The sequence below is a fragment of the Acartia tonsa genome, chromosome 5 (genome assembly GCF_053477335.1).
Source record: "Acartia tonsa isolate MP-2025a chromosome 5, ASM5347733v1, whole genome shotgun sequence".
In the NCBI taxonomy this organism is placed as follows: Eukaryota; Metazoa; Arthropoda; class Copepoda; order Calanoida; family Acartiidae; genus Acartia; species Acartia tonsa.
In genome coordinates, this window is record NC_137264.1 from 36,472,370 (window position 1) to 36,488,730 (window position 16,361).

General features: G+C 31.2%; 2 protein-coding genes and 1 long non-coding RNA gene across 5 annotated transcripts in view; 2 read left to right on the top strand and 1 right to left on the bottom strand.

The window, feature by feature from the left end:
• The first annotated feature begins 268 nt into the window (after positions 1 to 268).
• Positions 269 to 1,737, top strand: LOC145319406 (uncharacterized). Its single transcript, XR_013879831.1, has 3 exons — positions 269 to 393; positions 898 to 1,008; positions 1,202 to 1,737. It is a non-coding gene; the product is annotated as an uncharacterized LOC145319406 (long non-coding RNA).
• A 1,453-nt stretch (positions 1,738 to 3,190) lies between these two features.
• Positions 3,191 to 4,204, top strand: LOC145319408 (uncharacterized). The gene is made up of 2 exons (XM_080161532.1): positions 3,191 to 3,293; positions 3,626 to 4,204. The coding sequence occupies exons 1-2, from the start codon at positions 3,227 to 3,229 to the stop codon at positions 3,871 to 3,873; spliced, it is 315 nt and encodes a 104-aa protein (XP_080017658.1). The 5' UTR covers positions 3,191 to 3,226; the 3' UTR covers positions 3,874 to 4,204.
• Positions 4,205 to 12,015: 7,811 nt separating this feature from the next.
• LOC145319421 (uncharacterized) overlaps positions 12,016 to 16,361 on the bottom strand; it is a 92,030-nt gene continuing 87,684 nt past the window's right edge. For 2 of the 3 annotated variants that reach the window (XM_080161551.1, XM_080161552.1), the window contains exons 3-6: positions 15,728 to 15,826; positions 14,626 to 14,728; positions 13,959 to 14,010; positions 12,016 to 12,582 (exon numbers count right to left, since the gene is read on the bottom strand). In XM_080161551.1, coding sequence (XP_080017677.1) covers positions 12,496 to 12,582; positions 13,959 to 14,010; positions 14,626 to 14,728; positions 15,728 to 15,826 — 341 coding nt within the window. In that variant the 3' untranslated portion in view covers positions 12,016 to 12,495. The other variant, XM_080161553.1, reaches the window with a different exon arrangement.

A 16,361-nucleotide genomic window follows, 5' to 3' on the forward strand; every position in this document is an offset into this window, starting at 1 on the left:
ACAGCACGAAGAACAGAAGCCGGAAACCACAAGTGGGTGAGTAATATTTTAATATGTATAAAACGAAGTAGAATGATGTCTGTCTGTCTGTCTGTCCGTCCGTCCGTCCCTAGCTATATTTTGGTAACCATTCATCGAATCGGATTCGACAATCCATCACAACATAATTACATAAATACATATTACATATTTTTTGGTAATTACTTCTTTGGGCAAAGGTCCGATTACCTGGGATATATAATATATATTTATATATTTCAGTGATAGCGAAAAAGAGAAGAACGAAATGAGTGTGTCTGAGCCTGAGCTGCCTGCTAAGCTGGCTGACCTGCCTGATAGCCCTCCTAAATCGTCTGATACAGAAGATTTGAACCTAACTTTGGATTGCACTACGTAAGTTTATTTATTTTTGTTACCATTCTATTTCTGTTTGGAAGGTGGTAGTAGCCGGATTGAAAAGAGTAGGATAAACATTATTGTTATGGCGAATAATTATAGTTTCATTCAGGGGTGTACATTACGCACAAGATTTATTTTGTTCCCGTGGTACAAAATTTTGTATTTTTTTCCCACCTATTTTTATCTCACCAAGTAGGGACGGAAATGGAGAAATATTGAAAGAACTAAAATTTTTGGTCCTACCACACATATTTTAGTTATTTTCCCCCCACCACCTGAACAGGGGATCCCATATAGGATATACACCCCTGATATTTCAAATTAGCAGCTACGCTAAACCCTCTAATATGAAGTATATCTCTTAAAGTTTCTTTTGCCACTCCCTTCCCTTGCCGGTACCTATGAGAAGAACCCGATCTGTTCAGTGGTTATCGAGATCCTTCGGTACATAAACACGGACATCCTGTTACTTTAGTATTATTTTTTTTTATTTTTCAGGGACGACGATGGATGGGAGACAATGCAGAAAATAAAACAAGACCTTGGGGCAGCAAAGCAAAAAATTGCTTCTTTGGAAGAGGAGATCGCTTGTTTGGAAACACAAACAAAGTAAGAAATTTTTTTCACTTCTTTTTTTCTATTTAATCCGGGCGACTGTGTTGTAAATGATTTTTCGGTACAGACAAATTCACCTTTATATATTACAAAACTAGCAAGTATGCCTCTAGGGGTAAGGTGGGAGGGGTAAATGTGGACCAAAAAAAAGTTTACTATTTAATTATAATATGATTGCTTAATTCAGGGAGCAATCCAAGAGATGTCCGGCACAAAAGGATGACCAGAAGGTCGGACAAGCCTCTGTTATGGAAGGAGAAGCAAAGTAAGATATCCTATTATATAAAGTAGTAAGCGTTTTTTGTCTGTCCCGAAGGATCTCGCTAACCGCTAAACCGATATTGTTCTCCTTTAAAGTGAAGCTTCTTATAGGTCCTGGAAAGGTTTTAAACTATTTTTGTGGAGGGTGTCTTCACCCCCTCCCCCAAAAAATATTTTTACTCTTCTGAAACTCAAATTTAAAATGGGAAGATGTTGATTTTTCCCCTTCCAACCTTAAGTGCCCCTAGAGGTTTCTAGGGGCGTAGCCACTAGTTTCTTTTAATATTCTTTTTTCATACTTTATCCGGGCGACTGTGTTGTAAATGATTTTTCGGTACAGACAAATTCACCTTTATATATTACAAAACTAGCAAGTATGCCTCTAGGGGTAAGGTGGGAGTGGTAAATGTGGACCATAAAAAGTTTACTATTTAATTATAATATGATTGCTTAATTCAGGGAGCAATCCGAGAGATGTCCGGCACAAAAGGATGACCAGAAGGTCGGACAAGACTCTGTTATGGAAGGAGAATCAAATTAAGATATTTCTTTTAATATTCTTTTTTCATACTTTATCCGGGCGACAGTGTTGTAAATGATTTTTCTGTAAAGACAAATTCAACGTGTTCCTTTATTTATTAAAAGCGAGTACTAGCAAGTACGCCTCTAGCTGGGTAAGGTGGAAGGGGTAAATGTGGAACCAAAAAGTTAACTACTTAATTTAAATAGATTATTATATATGTATTGTTTAATTCAGGAACAAAACAGCTGGCTCTCCAGAAAATTCGGATGAGAACGAGGTTAAGGAAATCACTGTTATGGAAACACCAGCAAAGTAAGATTTTTTTAAAATTGTTTTTACTACTTTATCCTGGCGACAGTGTTGTAAATGATTTTTCTGTAAAGACAAATTCAACGTGTTCCTTTATTTATTAAAAGCAAGTACTAGCAAGTACGCCTCTAGCTGGGTAAGGTGGAAGGGGTAAATGTGGAACCAAAAAGTTAACTACTTAATTTAAATAGATTATTATATATATATTGTTTAATTCAGGAACAAAACAGCTGGCTCTCCAGAAAATTCGGATGAGAACGAGGTTAAGGAAGTCACTGTTATGGAAACACCAGCAAAGTAAGATTTTTTTAAAATTGTTTTTACTACTTTATCCTGGCGACAGTGTTGTAAATGATTTTTCTGTAAAGACAAATTCAACGTGTTCCTTTATTTATTAAAAGCAAGTACTAGCAAGTACGCCTCTAGCTGGGTAAGGTGGAAGGGGTAAATGTGGAACCAAAAAGTTAACTACTTAATTTAAATAGATTATTATATATATATTGTTTAATTCAGGAACAAAACAGCTGGCTCTCCAGAAAATTCGGATGAGAACGAGGTTAAGGAAGTCACTGTTATGGAAACACCAGCAAAGTAAGATTTTTTTAAAATTGTTTTTACTACTTTATCCTGGCGACAGTGTTGTAAATGATTTTTCTGTAAAGACAAATTCAACGTGTTCCTTTATTTATTAAAAGCAAGTACTAGCAAGTACGCCTCTAGCTGGGTAAGGTGGAAGGGGTAAATGTGGAACCAAAAAGTTAACTACTTAATTTAAATAGATTATTATATATATATTGTTTAATTCAGGAACAAAACAGCTGGCTCTCCAGAAAATTCGGATGAGAACGAGGTTAAGGAAATCACTGTTATGGAAACACCAGCAAAGTAAGATTTTTTTAAAATTGTTTTTACTACTTTATCCTGGCGACTGTGTTGTAAATGATTTTTCTGTACGCTAAACCCTCTAATATGAAGTATATCCTTAAAGTTTCTTTTGCCACTCCCTTCCCTTGCCGGTACCTATGAGAAGAACCCGATCAGTTCAGCGGTTAGCAAGATCCTTCGCTACATACAAACAAAAATCGTTTTACTTTGTAGTATAGATTGTTTAATTTCAGGATGGAAAACAAACCGGATTTTGATATAATTTATGAGAACATAAAGAATCCAGGACCAAAAAGCCCAGGTATAGTACAATATTTATACTAGCGACTGTGCCCAAAGCATATAGTGAAACATTTCTGTACTAGGCACTAAGAAAATGCCGTAATACATTGTATTATTACACTAGGTTAGGTTAGGTTAGGTTAGGTTAGGTTAGGTTAGGTTAGGTTAGGTTAGGCTAGGCTAGGCTAGGCTAGGCTAGGCTAGGCTAGGCTAGGTTAGGCTAAAACTAGAAATATTACTCTTTCTATTAATACACTAGGTTAGGTTAGGTTAGGCTAGAAAAAAAACTATTGTAAAATTGAACTATTTTTTTGTACAAAAAAATAATTTTAAAAAATATTTTAATTTCAGTGTATCGAGTGTCAGATGATGAGCAGGAGATGTTTGAACCACCCCCTCCTACAATCCCGCCAGCATCAAAACTGAGTAGGCGCAAAAGAACTGCAACACCGGGGAAAATCAAGACCTGCGCCCATGGACGCAGTCCCCGAAGCGAGCTGCCAACGAACACAAGACTCATCGAATGCACCTATTTGTGTGCAGACTGCCGCGTCTTCTTTCACAAGAGGCAAAAGGAAAGAAAAGAAGGACAAAAGTAAGCTGATGTATAATAGTCCTTCCAGTCAGATCATATATAAACTATTTGTGATAAAAAAGTGATATATATCAAGATATCTTGAGTCAAAAATATGTTTAACCACCTTTAATTTGTACGTACATTAATCTATATGACAGTTTTGACAGTTTTGTTCTGACGATGAGAATATTCATATAATATTATATTTGAAACCGCTATTCCTATAGCAAATTTTTGAAAATTTTATAATGGAAAGTAACCTCGTAATATATTTTTCTTGTGTATAAAAATGTTCTAGTATAAAGTACAATTAGAATCCAGATCTCAGCTTAAAACCTATGTATATTTGTGTTAATTTCTCAGCTTAAACCGATTAAACATGCAGTTATAGTATCTGAATAAAACTATGTAATATTTGGTCATTTAAACCACGTCTAGAATTAGACTAATTAAGAAAATTTCTGTGAATATATACCTATATAGTAGCGCCCTATCGTACCTATGTAAATCATTATGTAAAAAAATATGTTTAAGTGTTTCAATCAATAAAGATAAAAATGAAAACAATTTTTTTTTTTATTTTTGCGATTTGTGTACAAGCGATGTTTTTCTATAATTAAGGTCGTTTTTTACCACTTTCTCGTGATTTTTACCACCCGTTTTTACCACAATTTTTGGTAAATTTTTACCATATTTACCCTATTTCTGGTAAAATTTTACCAATTTAGGGCAAAAATATTACCAGGTGTTGAACAGTTTTACCACTTTTTCGGTAAAATCTTACAGAAATTTGCGGTAAATTTTACCAAAAAAGTGGTAAAAATTGGTCAAAATCTGGTATAAATTTGCGTCCTAAAATGGTAATATTTTACCGGAAATCTGGTAAAATTTTACCGATAATTGTGGTAAAAATCGATGGTAAAAAGCGTGAGAAAGTACCACAAAAAGTGTTTTTACCACGGTTACGGTAAAATTTTACCACCTTTTAAATCGTATAGGCTGGTAAAATTTTACCATAAAAGTGGTAAAAACTAGGTTTTTTTATGGTATTAATTCCGTCCTGGGTGTGATCAAAATGTAAGTGTGTATTAAAAATTTCGGTGCATCTATATGATAAATCCTGAGTACGCGCTTGCTTTAATTAAACTGTTTTTAACCTATTTTTAAAACATATATCATAAATATACTATGACACCAGTAGAATTAAACTGCAGAGCCTAAATTTGAATTAAGTCCCCAATAAACTTTTTTGAGGGGATTTAAAAATTAATTTTACTGTTGCTGTGGTCTTTTTTGATCAGAGCAAAAGGTCTTTTTTTATTTGGGTAAAATTCGTAGCTTTTAGAGTGTTTTGCTTTATATATATAGTATTCTGGTATAGAGTAAAATTAGGCCTTTTGATTTCATCTAAATTAATTCATTAAAAACTTAATTCTTTACAATATATCAATGAATTAACTTTATCGTGCTTGTTTTCCATCACTTATTTAAAACACAAAAAAATGGCTGTAAAGGGTTAAATAGTGAAAAATGACAACAAACGTTTACGCAATACAACAAATTTTTTTTTGTCACATATACAAATATGATAAAATATAAGATTATTCAAACTTATTTTTTAAAATATTTTTAAAAGCATGTATCTTTTATGTGTATAGTTTTCATTCTTTTCATTTTAATTAAATAAAAATTATTTAACTACATTGGAAATAAGTCACTTTTTGAAAACACTCTTTTCTGAATTGTAAAAAACTGAAATGAAACAAGGCTTCTAATTGGTTCAGACTTCAGAATAATATGTTTTATTTTAATGTTAAATTTCTTCTATCTAGATTATTGTTTTAGAAAAAAATTATTTGCATCGAACAGAGTAGAGTTTTTATTATTGTATTGATATAATCTGAATCACATCAAATTGTTCTGTAAGAAACAATTTAACCCCAAACTAAAAAATGCTTTTGCTTCCATCAAAATGATCACAGCAACATATAAAATTGATTTTTAAATCCCCCAAAAAAAGTTTATTGGGGACTTAATTCAAATTTGGGCTCTGCAGTCTGATTCTACTGGTGTCATAGTATATTTTTGATAAATGATAAAAAAATAGGTTAAAAACAGTTTAATATCAATATAAAAATTTCATTGGCATTACTTATTAATTTCCAAACAATTATGTTTGAATTTAAAATTAGAATGACCTTTTGTTTAAAAATAATTTTGATTAAAACTTACTTGACACATAAATTATCAAAAATAAAATGTGTAGGCTTGCGCAATTGTCCTTAAAGTAAACCCCTTGTCAAGGTTATTTAGAAAGGTAGTTAAATAAACCTCCGTGATTTTATATTCCAATATTAGCCAATTCTTTATTATGAGTAGTTTTATTTATAACTTTATCAAGTATTAATAATTTTTAGTAGCGCAGCTACTCTATTTTCACCAGGGCTTCAGCCGCCTGTTAGCCTCGAGAAAATCAACCTTTTGCAATTTCAAGAATCATATGGAAGTCTTAATCTGACCTAAATATGGCAATCCTTCTTTTAAAAAAAAATGTTGAATCAACTAAACGGGTTTAAATTTGAGGCTTAGTCGTGGCTGACACACGGCTGCCGAGCCCTGTTTTTAAGTGTGCACAGTTATATAGTTTATATGATTTTTAAGTTAATTTATATTGTAGCTACGCATAAATTTTCCTTGTTCAAAGTATGTTGCGCAACTTCTAACATGGCAACCCTTCTGAAAAACCTTGCAAAACAAAAAACAATTATATTGATACTCCACGTGAACGCGTCTATAATTATCAATGTTCAGTAATAATTTTCTATCTGTTTAATTTTTGTTCGCGTCCTTGTCCATTATATTTACAAGGATGTAAAAACTTTTAATGTATGAAGTTAAAAACGTTCACAGAGATTTGACAGGGGGTTGTGCGTCTTGAATGATGGAAAGGGAGTAGAGAATACTAAAAAAATTTTTTATGATGGATCAAAATCAGTTTATTTGTTACTTACAACCTCTAAAACAGTGGTTTTACAGTTTAATAAACTCGAAAAAAATTCGAAAAAAAAACATTTGAAACCATTTTACCTTTTCTAATTTTTATAATATATAATAATAATAATAATTTTACCTCTTATAATTTTTTTTATGATACAAGGTAGTTAAGTATGCAGGGGGGGGGGGTTCTTTACTTTTAGTTATTATTTAACCGAATTATATGTTTCAGATCTTCTGCACTTATCTAACTGCATCTGACCGACAATTTGTCTTTTTTTAACACCAATTTTCTTTTTTATCACTCTTTATTTTGTTAGAAATGTTTTTCATGTGTTTTTAATGGTCTGCCTATAAACTACAAGCCACCATCCCACAGTTTGATGTCAAATATTGCCTTGAATAACTTAACCTATGCCATTTATAAATTGTTGAATCTACCAAAAACCAATATTGTTCGGTTTATTTTCATCTTAAGGGGCAGCTGCCAAGCCCTGTTATTTTCCCACTAAGCTTTCTTTTCCTCTTTAATCAATTCCCTTAATTTGTAAAATCTATCTCTTCTATACTCGATTTTTAATAGCACAGCTTATATGTACATCCGTTAGTTCTTTCGTCTGTTGGTAAGTAACGTATATAGACATCTTCTTCTAAATTATCGACAGAGTAAAAAATTGTCTTGAAAATGAGAAAAAAACCTTTTCTCGAAAATCTAATTTTAATTTAATTTTAATTGATAAACGTAATTTCGTTTATATGTCAGCTATAACCACTTTTAAATCAAGTTTTCAGAATGATTCCCGTTTTGAATTTGTTATTATCATTGCTACTTACAAACCAAAAGTCCTTGTTCTACATCTAAATTTATTTCTCTAGAGAAAATAAAACATTTAAACAATTATTTTGTCATCCATTCAACCAAAAAATATCCAGATAGATATTTATGAAATGTCCATCAAATAAAATTAGAAATTTTTATCAAATAATTATATTTCAACAAGAGCAATTATATTCCTAAATCACGCAGAATTTTGACAGTTCAGTTACTGTTAAAGTAGCACAAATAGCTACATTTTAAAAAATCTGCCTATAAAAAAGAAATGTATTGTCATTTTAGTACGTACTTATGATAGGAAGGACGGACAACGTTTTAAGGTAGCTACGCTACTAATAGAACAAACCTTGAATGCTTCATATATCACTGCATCAGTTATACAAAACACGTACATACATCCATCATTCATTTACACACACGCGCGTGAAGCTTCTCTATATTTGTAGTAATGTGCATGGATATAAAGGGATACGGCAATGGCCGATAAATTGTTGTATATCTCATTGATGATGCACAAAATTAACCTTTCTGTAGATTACAATTAGTGGTTGCAACGTTTGGACACTCTATTTGATGAACCAACCAATAAAGATTTGATAAAAGTCCTCAAAGTTGTTGTGCCAACGAATAAGAAAATGTTATTATAAAACTTTGGAGATCAGTGTAAGCAAAATTACAATACCTGAGTAAAATGTCTGTTGAAAATTTAGTCATGTATAATTTTGTACTACTTATTATCAATTCTTAGAGCGTAGATGTTCTAGAATTTTTAATGATGTTCGTACTTTACAAAGTAAGAATGTCATATTACAAATCCATCGTAGCTATAGAAAATTGACATTCAAATATGTATGAATAATGAGAATTTTACTTTTAATCATTTATTCCCAGCTAATACCAACAACGAAATTAATTCGAAAATAACCTATGCGTAATTTCAGCTGTCGTTGGGGGACAACATTTATTAAAATTGACGACCTTTCATCTGCCCCTGAAATATTATATAATTCTTTTCTTTCGCTTGTTGGTTATACCTTATACCTGATTTATTTTCCTTGGCAAATAAAATTCATCTGAAAAAGTGGTCAGAAATATCCGTAGCTTCAGAAATCCTTTACTTGAATTGACCTACATATTTAAACTAGAGTTATCTAATTTTTACCAATGAAATGTGAAAATATAAATTTGGAAACTATTATTAGAATGAAATTTCAAATCTGATGAACTTATATTTCTTTTAGTTAGTGATAAAGAAATAGTTAGATAGATTGCTAAATTTTATTATACATGCAGCATTTCTAATATTTCGACACTGTTTCAGAACATATGTAAATGAAAAAGGATGTAGAATGTAGATGTACCACCACCATAGAAAATAGCATAAAACCCTGGTAAGGTCTGTAGGGATTATCCCTGAAAACGAAGCCTAAACAGAACAGTGACCTTAAGCTAATACAGACGGACAGAAAGAAGTACAAACGAACAGAAATAAGGACGACTGGTCAGCTGGACATGTGTCATACCGGCCTTGTTTGGATTGCGGCCTTAAAAGTTAGGGACAGTAAAAAAACCTTGAACCTTCCCAAGATATAGATAAAGAAAAATTCACAATTAATTACAAGACCTATCTTATGATGAATTTCACCAAAATTTGAGAACCCAATCGGTTCAGTGGTTAAACAAGATATTAAAGGACAAACAAACTTAGAACTTTACATAATTGGATAATGGTTTAATTTTAAACAAATTTTCTTCTGTTTTTTAAACTCTTTTGCTATCCATTTAACCCTTGGAAAATCTATTTGAAAGCACCCGCCCATAAAGACCTTTAATTAGTCTATAATAGGAAGAATTGAATGATCCAGTTAGAAATCAAAACGCTGTATTTGTCATTTTCACAAGACAAGGGATAAGACAATGTAAAATAAATTGATTCAAATTGATCCAAAATAATAACGAATAATGTTTATCCTTTTGTAGATTGAAATTATTGGTTGTATAGTGTGGACATTACTAGTTGAACCAACCAATCAAAATACAATAAAAGTATCCAAAATTTTTGCGTCAGCGAATAATTATCGCGAAATTTACAGCTTAATGTCCCCTCCCTCCCTACAATTTTAGGGAAAGGGAAGTAAAAAAACATAAAGCTTCAAAAAAACACTTAACATATCTTTTTCCTAAATAAATGCAAGGATATTTTAGCCCATAGTAGTGCAACATCGACAAAATCTAGAAAAATCAAATATGATAAGAACTTCTAATAAAAGATGGAGAAAAACTGCGTCGGGCGAACAACTATAACGAAACCTAAAGATTTATATTTGCATATAAAGGGTCATCATCTATAAAAAAGAACATACGAAAATTTTTAATTCTTTACTACAATTTAGATTTCTGTATCTTGTGTACTTAATAGAAAATTGTGCATTATGTACATATATTAATGGATATACGGATATTTACGTACTATTTTGACCTCGTCAAATCTTTTTTTTAGAAACTTTTGACAGTAAGTGTGATTAACAAATATCAAAATTAGATTTTATAAATTAATTTATTTGTCCAAATATAAATCAAGTAACGCTCTATAAATAGTTATTCTCACTTACATATTGTTGTATTTTAAATACCATGCAGGGGTCCTAACCCTTCGGAACCTATAACTTCGTTGCCCTGAACCTATAATCTGTCCTAAAGTAATAAACAAATGAATGAAAAATGATCCCCCGCACTTTATTTTTAATGCATTTCAATAATTAGGGGGGGAGGGGTCAGTGCTCAACAGCCACTTTAGGGAATACTCCATTTACTCTCTTAATTTCGTTCTTGTCTTCCTATGGAGTTATAATGATATGTAGCTATTAAAGTCGTAAAAGTAGAAGAAATTACCATCTCTAAAACTTGCGAAATTTGCTGGAAGCGCAAAAATAATTCCTACTCGCAGTTTATCCCCTAATTCCACACACCTTTTGTGAAAAAGGCTCAGAAAACAGGAAGGCCTCTTATATTTCAGGGGGCAGTTGATAATAAATTAGAGCCAGGCTTTTAAAATAGGCTCTAAGGCACTTTTGCAGACAACCAACTTTTATTGCACGGCGGTTGTCTGAAAATCCTAACTTTGATAGGTGATAACTCATGCCTGTTTTTGACCAAGGCATTACCCCTACTCTTACTATTTATGTTGCGTATATAACAGCAGTAGGTTCAATTTTTAACGTCTTTAATAATGACGTTGTTTAAGCTTAGGTTCGAGCCTTTTACCTCCTCGACGAAAGAAAAATTAACAATCAAACAACCTAACTACCCAAATATTCATTGTGAAATTCTGTCTTTGTGAGTTCCTATCTATTAGGAGGAAGATATCACCAAAAAGCCAGTGTTGATAAGTTAAATAGTTAAATACAAGAATGGACCACTGTGTATTATAAAGGCATATTTTCTATACATTATATACTAGCGACTTCATACATAGTAACTAGAGGAGTGAGGGGCATTTAACCAAACCAGGACCTTTGAGAAGCTTCAAAAAAAAAACTTAAACTGTTCATTAAATTGATAAGCGGAAAAACCTTACTAAATTATATTAGAAGATTTTTTTTATAAAAAAAATCAGCTTATTAAAAATATACTTAAAATTCCATGCCAAACTATTTTATAACTTTTAAAAAGTATGAATTATCCTATGCTTTTTTTAGGTCAGGTCAAGTAAGAGATGAGATTTCTGGTAGGTTAAGACCCCACAGAATCTAGATGTAAAATTTTCAAAATAAGGGGTTGTGGTAGGGTTCCTTTTAAACACTTTTTATTAACTATGAAATGAAACCAGATATCATAAATGAATAACATTGTTTTGGAAATCACATAAATGAATTCCTAGTATATTAGCCATGGACATTAGTTTACCTAACTATTAAAAAATAATCGGATTTGTGAAAAGAACAATTACATTTTCTCTTCTATTTGACAAATAACATTTCTTGTAAAATCATTTTTGAACATAATTTAACATTTTTGTCAAATCATTGAGAAATTTTAAAAGATGTAAAAGTTAAATTTGAAATATTGTATGAGGTAAATTTGGGAAACTTCGTATAGTATTTTTTGTAAAATAATTTTGATTATTTGTATATTCTCTAATTGAAATAGGTTTGGTGATTTTTTTCATTTTCTTTACTAGTCCTTTAGGTCTTTAAGGTGCTTGGATAAATCGGAATACGCTTTTCAATTCAGCTTTTTATTGGTTCTAATCAAGTTTGAGGGTAAAAATCTTGAAAAATATTATTGTTTGCATAGGCAAGAAAAAAAAGGTAAAAAAAAGAGTTAACATCTATGTATATCTTATAATTTTTTATTTAGAGTATGTTTTAAAACAATTTGTCACAAAAATCTATAAAAAAAATATATAAAACGGTTTTTAAAAAATGCTTTCCACATCATTTACTCTTTTATAATAGCTTAAAATAAAACAAGAAACTTGATTTTTTTTTCTTCAAAAATTACAGTTATTTTACCTTTACCTTAACAGATCTTATATACAAAAAAAATACATAGTTATAATTGGGGAAAAAGGCTCAATTGTCTTTTATTGAGAATTAAACATGATTATTATTAAAATTTATAAAAGAAATATTTGGACAACAAAAATATATTTAAGAATACATCTGTGAATACAAACTAAAATTTAGAAAAGATTATTAGTTTCGCTACATATGAATGTTGTCATCCTTGTTTTCTAACATTTACAATAGATATGTTTAATACAATTTTGAGTACAATTTGGGTTTTGTAAACCCATAATACACAGCTGTAAATCTACCAGTATTGTTCCAAGCCAAGATGTTCCTTTCCATTTCTGTCAATGAATACAGATCCAAGTTTTGTCTCAACCAAGAAACCATCCTATACAACAAAATATAACTTACCAGCGACTACGCCCCTAGAGGTATCTAGAGGTACTTGGGGGAAGGGTATAAGTCTGACCTCCACTTTCAATTTTGATTCTAAAAAGAAAAAGTTAAAACAAAACTTTTGAGAAGTGGAAAAACAGCATAAAGAGCCGCAAAAAATGAAGTCATACAATTAAATTACTAATGATAGGCCAGTATACATTGTAATTGACCTATGGTAAAATCTATACTGGCCTCTCATTGGTCATTTTATTGTATGATGTAATTTTTTTGAAGGCACTTTACGCTTTTTTGAAGTGGAAGTATTTTTTTCAGTTGCGATTTCTCTTAAAGTGTAGAAGTATCCTCCCCTAAAATAGTTACAAACCTTTCCTGAGACTTCACTGCTGTAAACAACCAAATTGTTCCAGTAGTTAGCTAGTTCTTAAGCTACAGACATCCTGTTACTTTTATATAATGTTTGCGACCCAACAAGGAAGACTAAATACAAGAAATTGAAAGATAAGTGGAGGATTTCACGGAAGTCAAGAGGCCGTAGATGTTAAAGGAACCCTGCAAGTAATACTACGCTCTAACTGCTGAAAGACTTCCAAAAGTAGACCCGGTAACCCAAATTTGAAGCCTCCAGCTTCAATAACAAAAAAGTTCTAGACATTTCAAAATTGTATCTACAATGAAAATTTTGAAAGATTTTCATTGCTAATAAAAGAAATTAAAATATTAAATTACGTCACCTAGACATAAAATTATAACCTTATCTTTGTCAGAAACTTAGGTTGCCAGTAACTGATTACTTTTTTACAATACAAAAAACACTTTTCATAGTCAAAATCTTGGTTTGATTTGTGTTTGTAAGCATAAAATCATAGCGGAAACAAATGAAACTATAATATGGGCTCAGCTGTGATTGGTCGTTGAGCTGATTCAGCCTTCTGATTGGCAGGAAATATTACAGAACTCTCAGTACGATGTAAGGTAAACTTAATTTTTTATAATGATTTTGACTATAAAAATGGGTATTTTTATTTTTTAAAACTTTAATTAGTTACTGGCAACCTACATAAATTTATGACAAAAATAAGCTTATAATTTTGTTTCTAGGTTACATACTTAATTTCAAAGTTTTTAACATGAGCAATGAAAATCTTTCAAAATTTTCATTGTACATAAAATATCATTTTAAAATGCCTACAACTTTTTTGTTATTTAAGCTAAAGTCTTCAAATTTGGGGTATTATATCTACTTGTGGCAGTCTTTCAGCAGTTATATCGGTGTATTTATTGCACGGTTCCTTTAAATAGGTAGACAAGGGTAGCTTGTAACGTTATTTCACAGCGGAAAAAATGTTAACATTACTGTACGTTTACCTCGTCAACTATGCAGCTATAGTTTCCTTTGATAGGATAGTTCTCACATACTCTACAAATCATCCAGGTACAAATCAAATGCATTACAAGAGCAAGTTTTTTTTGTAGAGAATCTACTCTATAATCTACTTTGTCTGTCTGTCCTACATTCGTCGCTCCGTGAGGCGATAGAAAAATGTGATTTTCTCGGCTACTCTTCAAGAAAGACAGCTGAATTCTTTTTATGTGAAGTTACCTTTGCCAATTAGCATCCAGCCTGTGATTTATTGTTGTCTGTCAGTCATGCTACAAAAAAGATGGCCTTACCCAGGTCCTTGAGGTTCCAGGACAAACGCAGGAGTCCCAAATGTCAGAGTGGAACAAACGCAGGAGTGTTAAAATATTAATTTAAGTAAGTATTTATATACAGGTTAGATTAGGTTAATATATGAATATACAAATAAGCCCCCCGCAGTAGTTAGGCATTTAAAAAACCTAAAACGTGGTTTAAAATAGATTAGGTTAGGTTAAGTGTCCACTCCTGCGTTTGTCCACTCCGACGTTTGGGACTCCCGCATTTGTCCTTCAATTTGCGCCATCCAACCTTAGACCTAACATTGTGAGGTATTGAAAAGGTATTTTTTTTAAAGGTGCCAGAAACGATTTCGAATTCTGTATCTGTATATTCCTGCATCCACATTCTTTTATGATTGTAACATAGGCAGTTTGTATTTTGAAGCCTGTATCAAAAGCAAGATAATTGCCACCAGCTTTTATAGGTGTAAACCCAACCTGACAATCGAAGGAATTGTTTTAAAAATTATAAAATACATCAAGGTATACAGTTATAAGCAAAGCATCTCTATAATCAAGTCCTTAAAATATAAGTATGTCCTTAAACAGAACCCTGAATTTAAGCAGCTTTGCAACAAATTTACTTACAATTTTGTTAAGACTAAAACTCTACAAGTGTTTATGTTTATTAGTTCTACTGTTTCAGAGCTTCGCTTTTATGGAAGTTGTCATCCTTGTTAAAAGCTTTTCTTTAATTAGGGTTAGTCCGTCCGTCCGTCCGTAACTATTAACAATGTTATAAGCGAAGCATCTCTATAATCAAGCCCTAAAAATTTTAATTTGTCCTTAAACAGTATTATATATTTAAGCAGTTTTGCAATATATTTACTTACAATTTTGTATAGACATATGTATTAATATTTTGCTTATTCAGTTCTGACACTCTACAATTGGTAATGTTCGTTTAACCTTCCATTTCAGAGCTTCGCTCTTGTAAATTGTGTTATCCTTGTTTTTATATATATTTCTATTTATCATTATGTGTAAATTATTATTCCAGATAACATCAAGATCTAGATCTATATCTCTAATCACCAATTGGACCAATTAGGACACAATGTAGGAACAATTCGACCAAATTAATGGTTATAAGTTATAACGTGTACTCTTTTTAGTACAGAAAGACAGTTTTTTCTTCAATTTATCTTATATGATAATGATAAGTCAGCTATGAATAATTAAATTTCTTAGATTAAACTTTACAGAAAAATATCATCCAAATATGCTATAGCTTAAATAAATCATATGTGACTCAATGTTAATACAAACAACAATGTTCGTCTGCTAGAAATTCCTAAGTAGTAAATATAATTGTGTCTAAAGGCCCATCTAAAATAATATATCTATTAATATCTACTTGCAACTGTTACTAAAACTGGCGGATGAATTGTGGAATCTAAATAAGATATTAGATTGATATGCAGACTCAATTCCTTCCTGTGAATATTCTTTCATGTTTCTGATGATTCCCTCATGACCAAGTTTACATTTGTTACTATGTGTCCCTTCATCCTTGTGATCCATGCCTAAACTTCCTAGATAAAAAAGATTTCCTTTAATGATAATTAATTTCAAAATGTTTTAATAATCATAGTTTTAAATTATAGGTTGGTCTGTCTGGTACAGGTAGCTTTTTTCGTTAATTAAAACAGGTTAAAATTGTCCAAGCTTTGCATGATGATTTCTATAACAAATAGGTATGATTTAGAAATCGTATCATCTCTATGATCTAGTCCTAAAAATTTAAGTACGGACTTAAACAGTATTCTATATTTAATATTTTTTGCAATAAATTGACTTACAAAATTGTTTTGACTTTTATACATTTATATTCTTATTATTCAGTTCTGACACTCGACAAGTGTTAATGTGCGTTTGTCCTACCGTTTCAGAGCTTCACTTTTATGGATGTTGTCATCCTTGTTATAAAATATAAAATTTGTTTCTCATTAGCAAAAACATAACTTCTTAAATTGAACAGTAAGAGGTCCTATAAGATTTCTACCCCAAGAGGAATACAATTTTGGTTGGAAGTAATGGATAAAGTTTTTCATGTTAATAATTTCATTA